The sequence below is a fragment of the Podarcis bocagei genome (genome assembly GCF_964188305.1).
Source record: "Podarcis bocagei genome assembly, chromosome: 3".
In the NCBI taxonomy this organism is placed as follows: Eukaryota; Metazoa; Chordata; class Lepidosauria; order Squamata; family Lacertidae; genus Podarcis; species Podarcis bocagei.
Window position 1 is genome coordinate 65,432,119 of NC_138127.1, and position 15,407 is coordinate 65,447,525.

Genomic DNA, 15,407 nt, shown 5'->3' on the forward strand with positions numbered 1-15,407 from the left:
TTTTCAGGAGACCCCTATTACCTTCACAGAGTTAGAACTTTCAGAGTAGTTTAACAATCCATCCCTTGTCCTAGGGGACTTTGCTTTAAGTGCATAGTGCCTCAGTCTCTCCCCTCTCTCTTCCCCAACCAGGGAAGCTGTCTTGCTATTAGAAAGCTATGAAAGAGTCTAGGAGGCCTCACTTTTGACTAAAGTCATTTTAATGAAACCATGATCTGCCCTGAGCACTGTCCTTGTCTGTTTTTTTCTGGGGCCCTTGGAGTCTTACACAAAATGGGACTTACTGAGAAAACATACAAAGAATTACACCCTCTGATTATTTAAAATGGCTCCTTCAAATCCGAACAATACAGTAGCACAGCCAGAATTCCATCCATTCCCTACGTAGCCGAGAGCCAACTGAATGGGAGAAACATTCTGTGAGAAAAGTAACCCAGATATGAAACCTGTACTCTCCAGGAATAGCTTTCAGTGTCATAATTGTTCAGCTAGCCTGTAATTTTCATTTTTACTCGCATTAAGGTCTCCATAGACTTCTTGAATTGTGTAAGTGGACTACAGTGCTATCAGAAAGGCAGTAAAATCCACAGTCAAAACACTGGTGAAAGCCAGACAATTTTCATGTAATGCCGAATAATAATATTCAAGCTGCAGTTCTTATAGTATCTCATCCCACTGAGATTAATGCGACTTGAGCTCTGATCACTGTTCAAGATGTCAGTCTCCAGAATCAGATGTCCTTCATATTCTTTACAGCATTAGAGCTAATTACATCTCTCTTAAATACACATCTCCGTCTTTTTCAAGCATTTCCAGGTACAGGGGAAAGCAAATAATTCCTGGGCAGGATGAGCTCTTCCACTGGGCTTAGTTAGCACCTTGCTCACACTCATGTGTTCTCCATAGATGAAACAAAGCATGAGTAAGATCAGTGGGATCACATGCAAAAGCATGTGGAATCTCACATGAGGTGCACTTACTTTGATACGGTGTCAACAGTACCAAACTATGCATGGATTCATAGTTTTCCGTTTCAAAAACCAGCACTCACATGGCGGTCTACATGGGTCATTTGTTACTTTGCCCAGGCAAGTTCTCTAATTTGTCAGAACTTAGAATAGCGCTGTTCTCTATAAATAAAAGCCTTCCCCCAAAGCGGTTTGTCGCTGGTCACCTCCAAAAGTCCCGAGCAAATGTGCTGGAATTTCTCAGCTGCTCATTATGCCTGACCTCACGCAGCCATGCGTGTGTGTACATTGTTACATGCACAGTAGTGACGCTGACTCCCCAGCCCGCTTGCAGCAAACTGTGTCAAAGTTACTCATGTTTAAACTTGTCACTTGCATAATTGCTGCAGCTCATGCCCACAGGACGAGGAAAAAGATCAAGGTGAAAGTGTTTGTTCCTGTCTCTCTCTGTAGGAGCTTTGGGACTTACCTATGAAATGGCAACTTTCTCTTCTGAATGGCAAATGAAATATCACGTAATGAGCTCAAAGTGCTATATTATTTATCCATTGCCAAATAATTTATGGCAAACTATCATGCCTTCCATGGAAAAGCATTGTGTAAGACCAAATTCTGTAAACTCATAATGGAATTCTGTTCATACAATCCTGAAGTTTAGAAAATTGTGTATACATGGCCATCGGGTGCGAGACCCAGAAAAGTTTTGCATTGCAGATTAGTAGGGCCAAGATTAGAGCTTTAGACTTCCTATTGTTACGCCAACCCTCAATCTCTTTTGAGCAGTGCACAAGCTTCCAGGCGATTCCAAACACTCACCCTGGGTCGTGTTTCCATTGAGAATCGAGACACGGCACAGACTGTAGTGACTTTGAGATATAATACGGCTTATTCATATATATACACAACCTGAGCGTACGTGGAGGGAGTTGCAGATCTTACAGCATTGTCATCTCAAGGGTGACTTTCCCTGCTTCTCTTATGGCTTCTGCCAGCTGGAGTCCAGAGCAGCCAGCCATACTCCCAAGTCTCTGGGCTGCCGCCTTCCCAGCCAGCAGCCAAGATGGTTCTGGCCCTCTAGCCCCCACTTGGAGTGCTGGCCTGACTTCCTTTCTTCTTCCTAGAAAACCCTGCCAAAACCTGAAGCTCCTTCCTGTCACCTCACACCCTTCCCGGCCACCTTGGTAACCTCTGTCTTACCAAGACCTGGGGGATTCCTCTTGAGGTGACCTCTGCTTGTTGTTTCATAATGATCTACATTCAGCCATAATGATCTACATTGTAAATCCTGCACAAAATCCCTACTTTCTAAAAAAAAAGCTAAGTCAAAACTCTAAAGCACAGATCATATGGCACTTGCTAAGGAGAGTAAGGCTGCAACTATACACCAGGGGTGTATAGTTTTTATACCTACCCACCCATTAATGCATCTTTCTTGTTGGTAAAATTTCCTTACCACCCACCAGTGCTCAACGGAAGGAGGATTCAGCTTGTGCTATAGAACCCCTACTGCCCACCTAGAATCCTGAACCGTCCACTAGTGGGCGGTAGGGACCAGGTTGACAACCCCTGCTATACACACTTACCTGAGAGTAAGTCCCATTGAACAGAATGTGGCTTAGCTCTGAGTACTGTAGTTATATGTATGTTTACACTGCACATCTCATTGAAATCTGTCTTATTAATAGACACAAATAGAATTGCTATTCTATGGTGGGGCAGGCAACATGGTGCCCTCATGTTATTGGCCTACAACTCCCATCATCCCTGACCACTGGTCCTGTTAGCTAGGGTTGATGGAAGTTGTAGTCCCAAAACATCTGTAGGGCCGAGTTTGCCTATGCCTGGTCTAGAGAGCAGCTTGTTGGCTACACTGTGCTATAGCATTTTCACAAGTGATCCTGGGAACAGTGTTTTGTCTAGAATGTGCCACATGTTACTATACATTCAATAATATAAAACAAAATAGGCATTTTAAAATTTAAGGTGCATCTACATTTGAATTACTGTTTTAAAAATGCAGAAGAAACCCTTTTAAAGCACTGTTTGTTTATACAGCTGCATATATTTAAATTGGATCTTAAAGGGGAAGAATCCAGTCATAGTGAAGCTAATTTAAAACCATTGATTTCCTCAGTGACCAGACCGTAAAAAAGTCATTTCTACTGAATGCGTTCCAAGTGGTTCTTATTTAAAGTTGATTTGAGCATTAGAGGCAAAATCTGTCTTCAGTCTGAGTGAAACCCTAATGACATTTCATTCAAGTTTTGCCCCCATAAAATTGATTGATGTTATATTTATGTTTTTGCTACTAGTTTCCATCTTGGTGCTAGAGAAAGTGATTTAAAATGCAATTACTTTTAGAATCCACTGACTTTAATCAAAATTTAATGTGTCCTTCCCTGACAAATTGTGGGAAACTCTAGGTCAAGTGCATCCTGGGGGTGTGTGTGTGTGTGTGTGGCATGCTTGAATGGAAAAACGAAATCCAAAATATAATTTGAACTTCTATATAGAACATATGGTGGTCTCGTTTTTTGTGGAACAAGAGAGCATGGTGACACAATAAACTCTTTAGCTGATGAAGAAATAAATAATTTATCTGCCTTGGTTGTTTCAGTTGGGACAGCATGAGACTTTTAATCTCAGGGTTGTGGCTTTGAGCCCCATGTTCAGCAAAAGATTCCTGCATTGCAGGAGGTTGGACGAGGTGAACTTTGTGGTCCCTTCCAACTCTACAATTCTAAGATTATATGATTCTAATTGTTAAGTACAGTCAGTTTAAGAGTGAAAATCCGTTTAGTACTGGGGTGGGTAATCATCTTGGAGACTTTGCATTGTGTTTGTAAGTTAGTGTAGGTCACTTTTTGTGGAAAAAAAACCCCTGATAAATACAATTATTAATATTGATAACTACACACACACATACACATTTAAAAGTAGGAAACACTGGGGAAAGGCATTGTGGACACAAAAATATCTGTTGGCACCCTGACATCATAGTGGGATACTAAAGGATCAGAAAATTTATAAAGGGGGGGGGGTATTTTCAGGCCACAAAAAAGTATTGAAGGTCAGATGTGGCCTGCAGACCATGGGCTAGGCCCCCTTATTCTAGGAATTTTGAGATTCTTGGTCCATGCATACACAGCTTAGGCATAGAAAGTGGCTGAAAATGTCCAATCTAAAGCAAATGTACAGTATGCATGTACAGTGGTACCTCGGGTTAAGAACTTAATTCGTTCTGGAGGTCTGTTCTTAACCTGAAACTGTTCTTAACCCGAAGCACCACTTTAGCTAATGGGGCCTCCAGCTGCCGCTGCACCACCGCTGCACGATTTCTGTTCTCATCCTGGAGCAAGTTCTTAACCCGAGGTAATATTTCTGGGTTAGCGGAGTCTGTAACCTGAAGCGTATGTAACCTGAAGCGTATGTAACCCGAGGTACTGTACCACTGTATAGATGATGGACGTGGTACCCTTGTCCATAATTCAACTGTCCCATAGATTTCAGTGTAGCTTAGACAAAGGGAAACACCTTCAGGATTTCTGGCCAGATATAAGGTTGCTTAGTAATAGGCAAAGAACAACATTTTGCACATGGCAGTTTACACTATGTATCTGATGCTTGAAGTAGACATTGCAGAGGGACGCACTGGTGCCATCACTTCTCTCCTCTCCATATAATATTTAATAATGTAGGATAGTTTATTAATTTCAGTGGATCTACTATGATACAAAACCACTGCACTCCTAGTTTCTCTGTCATTTCCTTGGTTGTTGTGTTTATTATGACACGTTTCACTAGACTTATAAAAGGCGAGAGGGAGAAGTAGAGATGGGGTTTCTGTTTTTGGTGGGAGGAGTTCATCCTCTGTAACAGGCTGATGAGAGTTTTTGTCCATTCAGCTCTCTCTCTTGGGAAGAAGCAGGGAGCAAGGAACCAAAAACAGGTAGCTTATGACAGATGTGCTAACAAAGCCATACAAAGCTATTAGGCAGCCATCTGGCTCTCAGCATGATCCCCAATCCGATTAACTCTGTTCGGCCAAGAGCCCCCAGAACGTTAGTAATTTCACAAATTGAGTATAAAATGATTGCTCCTTGTTTTGGAACTTCTCTTTAGACAACAGGCAGGCTTGCAAACAGAAGGGTGTTTTTAAACCATATATTGCAATGATGAGGCGAACACACTGGTACATCTATAAATATCCCAAAACATTAAATCCACAGCACATGAAGATCTGTGGGGACGTTTTATATTATATGTTAGTTTGATGTTCCTGAATTCAATGTCTGGAGAGAACTGTCCATCAAGCCCTGCATTTAATAATGCTCATGTGTACTGTGATCAGCCTAGTTTGGGTGCAGTGTATAGGCATCAATCTCTGACAATATCTTGTTCTGATGCAGTAATTGTTACCATTTTATTTTTTTAAAATGCATTGACTTTTAATTGAGAAATCTGTGGCGCTGAAACATGAGGTTGTGGTCTTCTAAATGCTGTTAGTCCTGCTGAATAAAAGGCATTAACATTGCTAGGAAATGCGAATTAGGTTTTGCCCAAATGATGCTGGTAGGAAAAAAATAAAGAAAGTATCCATGCTGGCTTTTAAGAAAAAGTGAGAAATAATGCTGGTTTTTGGTTACCAAATCAGTTATTTTCAAAGCCTATTTTTCAGATAAAAAATTAACAGATAAGTATCAAAAGCAATAGTTATAAAATATAAAATAACCCATAATTCAAACAAATAATAAACAAAAATATTAGCATAAAAACCCAATTTTTTACAAATAATTTTTTTATTTATTTTCCACATGTGGTGTACCTGATTTTTATGCTAACCACCACCAGAATTAAAACAGCAAAATCCCAGAATGAGGAAATATTGCACTGAAGGCCTTTTTAAATGCGCATATAAAACAACACAGTGAGGAGGCCTTGAACTGATTCCAAGTCATATACATAACTTAGGCAGTCTGGGCCTTAAAAAAAAATAAAAATGTGTGTGTGAGAGAAGTTCTGTCTTGTTGCAATGTTATTGTTTGGTTTTTGTTTCTCTTATGCATTGTTTTTTTACCTACTCTTTGGAAACCACCCAGATGACTTTGTGTTATGGGGCAGCAAATGAATTACATATATAAATAAATGCAGTTATTGTACCACAAGATAACCCATCTTGGTTTTCTTTCAGATTTTCAGAGTGTGGGACATCCAGACCCTGTCCCTGATGCAGGTCTTCCACGATTCCCAAGCAGGGCCTAGAGAGACACAAATCTTTACTATGGTATTTGACAATATCCATGGCACACTTATTACAGGTGTGTTTGTCTAATCATTAGGAGCGAAATAACCTCTTCAGAGATGAATCTGGGGTGCTGATACATAATTGTGAAAAGTAAATGGATGGCCTTCCAGCTGCGTTGTTTAGACCAAGAGTAGCTACAGAAATGTGAGGAAAACAAACTGGTGGCTTTAAATAATTAAAGCAATCCCAACCTATGATGCTGATAATTCAAAGCCACAAACATCTTGTGTCTTTTTGTCCTTGAGAAGCACTTATTTGGCATCCATTAAAATCTTGAACATAATTATTATGTGAAGTACTTTACTTATATGAAGTAAAGTCTGAAAATAGATTTATCATAGTTCATAGCCACAGAGGCAGAAATTCCTGTAAGATATGTAACGTTGATATACTTCTTCCTCCTCCTCCTCACCACTACAGTGTTTTTAAAAAATTCATTACTAATATTAATTAATTACAGGCCGTGTTAGTCTGCCGTATTTGAAACAAAATATTAAAAAAACCTTCCAGTAGCACCTTAGAGACCAACTAAGTTGGAAGGGATTTTTTTATTTTGTTTTGATTAATTAATTAGTATCCCACCCATCTGACTGGGTTGCCCCAGCCACTCTGGGCGGCTTCCAACATAAATAAAAACATGATAAACCCTTAAACCTCACAAATCTTCCCTATACTGGCCCTATACTAGGGCTGCCTTCAGATAAGACTACTTGATGTGTCATTGAGGTCAGTGATAGTTCCCCGTAACATCTTCCCCTCTCGTTTTCCCATCTTGAAAAAAACGTACAGTACATACGGTACATTTGTCTTTCACATTTGGTGAAGAAGTGCAGTCACTATTAATATTTCCATAGGTGTTTAGTTATGATATGTGGTGGCCTTTGATTGTGCAGGAGACTCAGTCTTTATATGTTGTATCCTCTCTGCTTTTTCAGAAAGGGCAGGCTCCCATTTTCATTCCTCCTGCCACTCAACCACTCTCTTCCTCTCATACACACACTGCATGATCAAGAGTTCATGGTGGTCCTTGCAGAGTCAAGCAACATTCATGATGGGTCTCACAGTCAGGCATCTGCAGCTTATCAGCGAGGTCTGAGGTGGCAGGGCAGTTGGTGCTGTGTGGACACACCAGCAAAGCCAACACAATCTTTATGTGTGGTTAGGGTGTACAGGAGTAACAAAGTGGGTCCTGGCCACATCTTCACTGGCATGCTGCCCTTGGAGGGCTGGCTGACCCTCAGCGGAGCCCTTGGGCTGAAAAGGTTTACCCACCCCGTCGGACATGTTTGCCAGAGTGGCTGACAATAGCATGCAACTGGATGCAATAACCCTTATTATATGATTCGCAGGATCAGCTGTGATTGATATTTATCCTCTCACGCGAGTTATACAAGACACGAAACAGGTTCCCCAGACGCATGAGAGGAGCATCAATGTGTTGATTTACAACAAAGTATTTCGCCAAATTTTAACTATCTGTTCCGAATCAATCGTAAAGGTGAGTATGAATCCTGCAAGCTTTTCAAGTGCAAAGCAAAATATTTGCACAAAGGATTTAAGAGCAAGTAGGCTATCTGGGGGGCTTTATCTTCCTACATATTGGCAAGCCAGGTATGGGGGACCAGGTGTTGCTGGACTTTAGATTCCATCATCCTTGACCATGGCCATCCTGACTGAGGCTGATGGGAACTGAATCGAGAAGGCCACAAGTTCCTGATCCCTGCATTAAACCCAGGAGAAAATGTTTAGAATAGGAATTCTTAGCTTTTTTCTTTACACTTTCTCTTTTCCCTTTGCTTAATGTTTACTATAGATATTTGAAGAAAGTGACAACTATGTAAATATATATCTGTGTAGGTTGAATTCCATATAATTCACTTTATCTTTAGGTCTGGGAACTGGAAACAGGCCAACAAATATACCAGATTGAGGATGCCCATGGACCTAATGTTGAGTTGACATGTGCAGCAATTGATAAAAATGGATTCCACCTTGCCACTGGAGCATCCGATGGTAAAACTGTGTTATAATTGCAGATTGTAATATCACCACATCTTTATATAATTGCTTTGTGATGAGGGCTGTAAGAATACTGGAACCTATTTTCAGTATTCTAGGACTTCATAATGAAGGCCAGTTGAAGGCTGCTTCCTATATGACAAGGAGAAACCTCAGGTGCTTCCATGATGAGTGACATTCCTTCTGCTTTGTTGCACTTTTAGGAACTGTGAAGACTTGGGATTTTGGAAGTGGACAGCAACTTAAAGTTTTGCCTTTAATCAGGGAAAGCACAGTTAATGAACACTGGCTGATGCAAATGGTTTACCTGAAGGCTAGTGGAAGTAGACATGTCATCCTGGTCTTGGAGTACAGTGGGACTATCAAAATTGTTCAGGTTTTGTTATAGCTTGTTTTTATTTGGTTGGTTGGTTGGTTGGTTTATCAATGAATTCTACATCCTTCAACCTTAGGTCCCAGAGCAAGTTAGAACACAATGTTAAAAACCATGCTTGCACTAATAGGAAGGGGTTGAATTCCTCCCATGGTTTCAATATATCCAGTATATCTCAACTAAAGACAACCAACCATGCCCTGTCCTTCCAACCTCTCTCACTCCCAAGGAAAAAAAATAAATGAAAGAGAACCTACTAAAGTGACACAGATGCAAAAACCTCACACATACACTAAGTGTTGTTGTTGCTGTTTAGTCGTTTAGTCGTGTCCGACTCTTCGTGACCCCATGGACCAGAGCACGCCAGGCACTCCTGTCTTCCACTGCCTCCCGCAGTTTGGTCAAACTCATGCTGGTAGCTTCGAGAACACTGTCCAACCATCTCGTCCTCTGTCGTCCCCTTCTCCTTGTGCCCTCCATCTTTCCCAACATCAGGGTCTTTTCCAGGGAGTCTTCTCTTCTCATGAGGTGGCCAAAGTATTGGAGCCTCAGCTTCATGATCTGTCCTTCCAGTGAGTACTCAGGGCTGATTTCCTTAAGAATGGAGAGGTTTCATCTTCTTGCAGTCCATTGGACTCTCAAGAGTCCTCCAGCACCATAATTCAAAAGCATCAATTCTTCGGTGATCAGCCTTCTTTATGGTCCAGCTCTCACTTCCAAACATCACTACTGGGGAAACCATAGCTTTAACTATACGGACCTTTTACACTAAGTAAAATAATGTAAATTCACCATCCCCCTTCTCCCCCCTCTCTTCTCCCCCAACCTTATACTGGATACAACATTAATATCTCACATGGAATGTAACTGATCAGTAGAAAATGTTTTACAACCTGGAAATAGAGACAATGAACGTACTTTTGTATCCCAAAAAAATCTTTAATAAAAATCCTTCTCCCAGTATATCTGAAGTGCCTCCCCAAAATGAATAATTAGATTAGCCTCAGTTAGAAAACCCACCACCCCAAAATATTTATATTTGAAGAAATAAATCATGCCAAGTTGATTTTCAAATTTTTCTGTGCTACTATTCTTCCGACTCCTTGTTCTCCTAGGGTAATGAAGGTGAAGTTTATCTATGCATTACTTGGGAGCTTCCTGAAGCAGTATCACTTGCTCTACAAGGCAATCCACTCATGTCCCTAAAACTGAGTCCCAATGCCAAGAAAAGTAATGGATTTTTTCCAGATGTTCAGCTGCTGCTTGATAAGGTGCCTGTGAAAAAATCAAAGAATGAGGTGAGTATTGATTGGCAAATCTGTCCATTTCAGTTTCTCTCACTTTCTCATTTTTTCCAAACTTCATTTCAGTCCACCACATATCCATAGCAGTTGACAATAATAATAAAAATCCTCATGAAAATTGAGCATTTTAATTCAAATTTATCCTAATATACACATTTTTGTGTGCAGTTTTCCCTAATAAAATGCATTTGTATATGTTATTTTCACTAATGCATGCATTTCAATGCATAGATTATCCTTGAATGTGCATTTTTGTATATATGACTTGCCTTGTAGCTTCACTGCAAAATTTGAAGAAATGGAAAATTTGATGGGTGGCTGTTTGCTTATTTGCTCTATAACAATATAGAGCACTTTGCTTGTTGTTCCAGTAAGTGAGAATTAGATGGGTTCACATTAAAATTCAAACTGAACTGAATTTCTCTTCCATCCCTAGAGGTGGGTGCATTTGCAGACTTTTCAAGACCTGCTAAGAAGGAAGTGTGTTGGAGCCTGGGTACACATTATACTCACCACTGAGAAGTAACCACATGAAGTAAACTTCGTTTTTACTGTTGAGAGGTCTCTTTGGAGAGAAAACTCAATAGGATTATAGAGAGCAGTGCAAGGGACTTTTGTTGGGTGTATGGAAAAGCCACCTGTCAATGTTTGCCTGCAGGGGTGGGGACAGATAAAGATCTGGCCTACTGGGCCAAAAAGATCCCGTACTCTTTCCCTCCAATTTTCTCTGCCTCCAGGAGCCTACTTTTCATGTAGGCAGCCTCTTGAGCCGTATAGTCATTTTCTTTGGACTGGGTGATGGGAAAATGCCATGACACTTTTGTTTGCTGCTAGCCATGCTTAAATGCACAGTGATTGCATAGTCCTGTGTTTTCACAGTTTGGAACAAGAATTTTAAGAAGCAAAGGCAGGTATTTTCTAACCTTTAAAATGATGAGACTGTACATACCGGCTTTTAAATACAATTTTAACAATCGTCCTCTTTTGTCGTCTTTCAGTTACCTCTGAAAACGGAAGTGAAATGCTTTGACCTGCTAAGAGTGGAAGGTTATAATTTGTTAGCTACCGCAAGTGCAAATGGCGCAATCATCATGTGGGATTTTGAATCTGCCACTGCCAGGCACATGTGAGTAATGAAAGCTGTGAGAGGGCTCTTGCCACAGTGCTGTCCTTCATGCACCTTGGCTGATCACGACTCTGAGTAAGCAGAGAGACAGACAATTGGGAGCAAGCAAGTGAGATACATAAAGCGAGGAGACCACTGCCAGAGGAGACCAGCTCCTTGCCTCCATCTTGGCTTGGGTCATATGAGTCACTGGGCAGAAGCTATGTGCCTTGGCCTTGCTCAGTTCAACATCTGGAAAGGGTTGAAATTAGTTCCCAACCAATGCATCCTTCAGTACACACCTAGAAGGCAAAAAATACTTTATTTACAGATTTAAAGCTGGAAACACTGTCCAAGAAGATGGAGAAGAATTATTAGGAATCAACGGGTTACTGTTCCTCTACCGAGGTGCTGTCTCAGAGAGGTAGGTGGACTATATATCAGGCATGTACAAGTCATATTAGGCCAGCTTTTGCTAACTTGGAGCCCTCCAGGTGTTTGGGGTTGCTTGGAGGGCTCAAGGTTGGCAGATGCTGCATTAGATCTATACTGGGTTAAAGAAACAGTGAGCTAGCTAGCTCTTGGACTTGGGTGAAACTGATGAGCGTTTCTCCAACCTAGTGGTGGCAGCCAGTGTTGCACAAGCAGACTTCCACTAATGCAAGTGGGCTTCTCTCCCCCCCCCCCCCGTGTTTCTTTATTACTGTTAATTGGGGCAAAGATTTTATTTATTTATTTGCTCGGGAGGGAGTTCCACACAGGGGTTCCCCATGAAAAAGCTCTGTCCCCAGTGCCCACCAATCTAATTTTAATGGCAGACCAACGAGCTGGTTCCCCAATAAAGACAGTCCTTCAAATAACCTGGCCCTAAACAGTTTAGGTCTTTATGTTATTGGTCCAGCCAGTGCTGTCTTCTACAACAGACAGCAGCTCTCTTAAGTAGATGTGGCAGGCACTGAGTATTCAGTACTGGGCTAGATGAACAAAGTCTAACTTAGTTTTGTATATGCCCCTGCTAAGGTAGGAATGTGGGGAAGGGCAATCAGCTCCTTGCATGTTTGGCCTTGTTCATTCACAACCCATCAGGTTACATTTCAGGTTGGAATTGGTGTTGCTCAAATTCCACATGGCAAAGGCAATTGCTTCCATTCTGTCCCATCTCCAAAACACTTGCCATTTAAAGTCATTGGGGAAATCTGCCAGTCTTGTTTTTGACCCTCATTGCCAATACAATGTATTCTTTAGGTATAAGCTTCTGGCATTTCTTGTTGGTCATTGACCGTATTAAAGATATTTGAATTTGCTTCTGGCATTTCTGTTTTGCATTCTCAAATGCCTATTAACATTCTTTGGCACCTAGAGGCTCTCTTTCAGTGTGCCAGTGTGGTGTAGTGGTTAAGAGTGGTAGTCTCGTAATCTGGGAAACCGGGTTCGTGTCTCCGCTCCTCCACATGCAGCTGCTGGGTGACCTTGGGCCAGTCAGACTTCTCTGAAGTCTCTCAGCCTCACTCACCTTACGGGGTGTTTGTTGTGGGGGAGGAGGGGAAAGGAGATTGTTAGCCGCTTTGAGACTCCTGAAGGGGAGTGAAAGGCGGGATATCAAATCCAAACTCTTCTTCTTCTTCTTCTTCTTCTTCTTTCACAAAGGAGACTTAGCGAGACTTCCACCGACAGTTTAGACCAACCGAGTGATGTCAACACTACACAGGAGGTGGAAAGCAGCTTTGCAAGCATAAAGAAGGTATGTCTTTTGACGTTTGTACAGCAGCCAAAAACACTTGTAAGAATGTTGTGCATGTTAACAGTTAGATTTGCTAAAAACTAAGACAAGACAGCAAAGCGTGAAGTGTTTATCTTCATAAAGGCAACATGGGAGAGAAAGGAGTGTTAGCACATGTTATTCTCTCATACAGAGTAACCATACAGAGCTGCCTATAGACATAAAATGTAGGGCTGCTGTCATGCTGCAGTTTGCGTGGTCTCCAAAAGGTGGCTACAGCAACTCCAGTGTGACAACAGGGTAGCAGGTGGCTGAGGTGCATTGTTTAATGGGGAGGGCAGAGGTGCTTCAAAGAGCAGCTTGGCAAACAGCTCTGTGAAGTGCCTTCCTCCTCCATTAAACACAACTGCAGTGAGGTTCAACAGTGGAGGGAGACAGTTTAGCAGATTTGGTCTCTGAAGCTCCTCCCCTCCTCCTTTAAAACCTGGTGGGGCTTGGAGCAAATGGAAGAGGAAGGGGCTTGTGTCAGCAAGTGGTGGTGGGGATAGATGGGGGCATGGCTAAGATGTAAAGGGAGGGGCATTTGGTCAAGTGTAAAGGAAGGGAGCATTGGAGGAAGGAGTTTGGTGTGTAATTTGGGCTGATGAGCAGACTGAGCAAGGGCAGCAGCCCCCAGTACTCTCATGTTATTTCAGATGCACATCAGCAGCATTTCCAGATATAACGAGGAATGCTCAAAGGGCCAGTGCATGAGCAGAATTTCCCTTTCTTCAAGTCACATTTTAAGAATAGATTATTTGTAGCAATTAATGATCGTTGCTGGAGACGGGATGAGCAAGCTAGGCCAGTTCCCTCTTCCATGCAAAAAGTCAAATATGCAAGCATGTTTTCAATAATCACTACAATTATTGTGATGTGTGCGTCAAAGAATGCTGTACTGTACTGTCTGCTCAGTATCAGAACATGTGAGAAATATGATAGCCTCTGTACTAGCAAAAGCTGGAGATTAATGTTAGGTAAAAATGTCAAAAATGCAAAATGCCACATTAAATCATGTTCTCTGGTTCATAGATAAAGAAGCTGAGATTAGGGGGAAGTGAAATTAGACGCTGGCAAAAACCAGCGGACTGTGCAAGCCTGAGACTTTGCTTGGGCTCCTCCTAGCTCATGCAGAACCATGGTTTAGCATTAAGTGCCACGGTGGCCAGTAAGAACAGGGATTTGTGCACATGCACAGTGAGCAAGTTGAGGATAAATATGATTCTACAGGGAGACTGCACTGTGAAACTGTGGAATTGCAATACATTAAATGGTGGTGGTGATTGCTGTTAAACGTATTACCTGGCTTTCACCCACAGGTTACAATTAAAAATCAGAATTAAAATTTATTACTGTCACAGGAATAGGTTTATAGGCTATTATTTGTGGACTCTGAATCTGTCAGCATTTCTGGGAATGGAAGTATTTTCTTCTTCCCAGTAGTCAACAACTAGAGTTTAGTCTTTATGCAAGCTATTTTCAGTTCCAAACCTCTGTTTCAATATGCATGCTATTGTTTAATTTCAGGAAGCTGTTAAAAGTGAAACTGATACCAAAACAGAAACTTCAGGTATGAACTGGAATGTCAGAGTTAAGTTGCAGAAAATCTTCTAATATAAGACTATGTTTGAGAAAACTTTTTTTTTTAAAAAAGCTATCAGAAATTAAGCAAGTGGTTGAGTAAAAGAATAGTTAAACATTTGTAAATACCACAGAAAAGGTTTTGAAAACATGCTCATTCAGTGAATGACACAAAGGTTTTGAAGAAGTCCTTATTCAGTTAAATGTTTGAGTTTGCTTATGTTAATGGATAACTGAAGTTGCCAGAATATTATTATTTAAGACTAGTAAAATGAAGGATTAAATCTTATATACAAAGACTAGGAAACCCATGCATGTTATCTTTGAGCAATTGCTTACCAGGACTGATCCCTTTCTGGAGACCATGAACTTGCATTGAATTGTGAACTGCACTCACTACTAGACACCCAAATAATGATCATGATTATTTACACAAAGATGAAACAAATAGTTTGAGCCTTACTTATCTGGCAGCTCTTTTGTCATTATCTACTTGTGTCACTTTCAGTTCAAGTTAAGCTTATGATTGTGCAAGGAAATCAGAGACTGAACCAAGTTATACCTCAGCAGGATACTTAATGACTTAACCAAGATGTAGAATTCCATGCAAATCTATACCCCCTTAGCAACCACTGCCCTGGAGGCTGTTGATGAAGATGCAGACATTGAAATATTAGTATAAAACACTTTTTGCCATAAAGCATGTGTCCATGTTCAAAGGAAAAAATAAGCACTATTGTGATGAATTGAAAGTTCTTACTATTTATTGAACTTTTCGTTAGTTGCTTGTTGCATAAAAGATCTCCAAGCTATTTAAAACATGTGCAATTCACAAACCATACATAAAACAACATACACACCCCAGTAGAGAGCTTTGGCAGCCCCCTAACAGGGAAAAGAATGTCATAGTCCATCCAAAGCATGGACAGGGGGAGATTAGTTTTGGCCTGACATTCAAAAGTTGACAGTGAAGGTGCCAGGCAGATGTCATTG

The 15,407-nt window shown here is 41.1% G+C and overlaps 1 protein-coding gene across 2 annotated transcripts in view; it reads left to right on the plus strand.

The window, feature by feature from the left end:
* WDR64 (WD repeat domain 64) overlaps positions 1–15,407 on the plus strand; it is a 68,696-nt gene that overhangs the window by 37,231 nt on the left and 16,058 nt on the right. For both annotated transcript variants that reach the window (XM_081188061.1, XM_081188062.1), the window contains 9 exons: positions 6,160–6,286; positions 7,623–7,771; positions 8,163–8,286; positions 8,496–8,668; positions 9,781–9,963; positions 10,968–11,095; positions 11,406–11,498; positions 12,722–12,815; positions 14,361–14,403. In XM_081188061.1, coding sequence (XP_081044187.1) covers positions 6,160–6,286; positions 7,623–7,771; positions 8,163–8,286; positions 8,496–8,668; positions 9,781–9,963; positions 10,968–11,095; positions 11,406–11,498; positions 12,722–12,815; positions 14,361–14,403 — 1,114 coding nt within the window. The remainder of the gene's footprint in view (positions 1–6,159; positions 6,287–7,622; positions 7,772–8,162; positions 8,287–8,495; positions 8,669–9,780; positions 9,964–10,967; positions 11,096–11,405; positions 11,499–12,721; positions 12,816–14,360; positions 14,404–15,407) is intronic.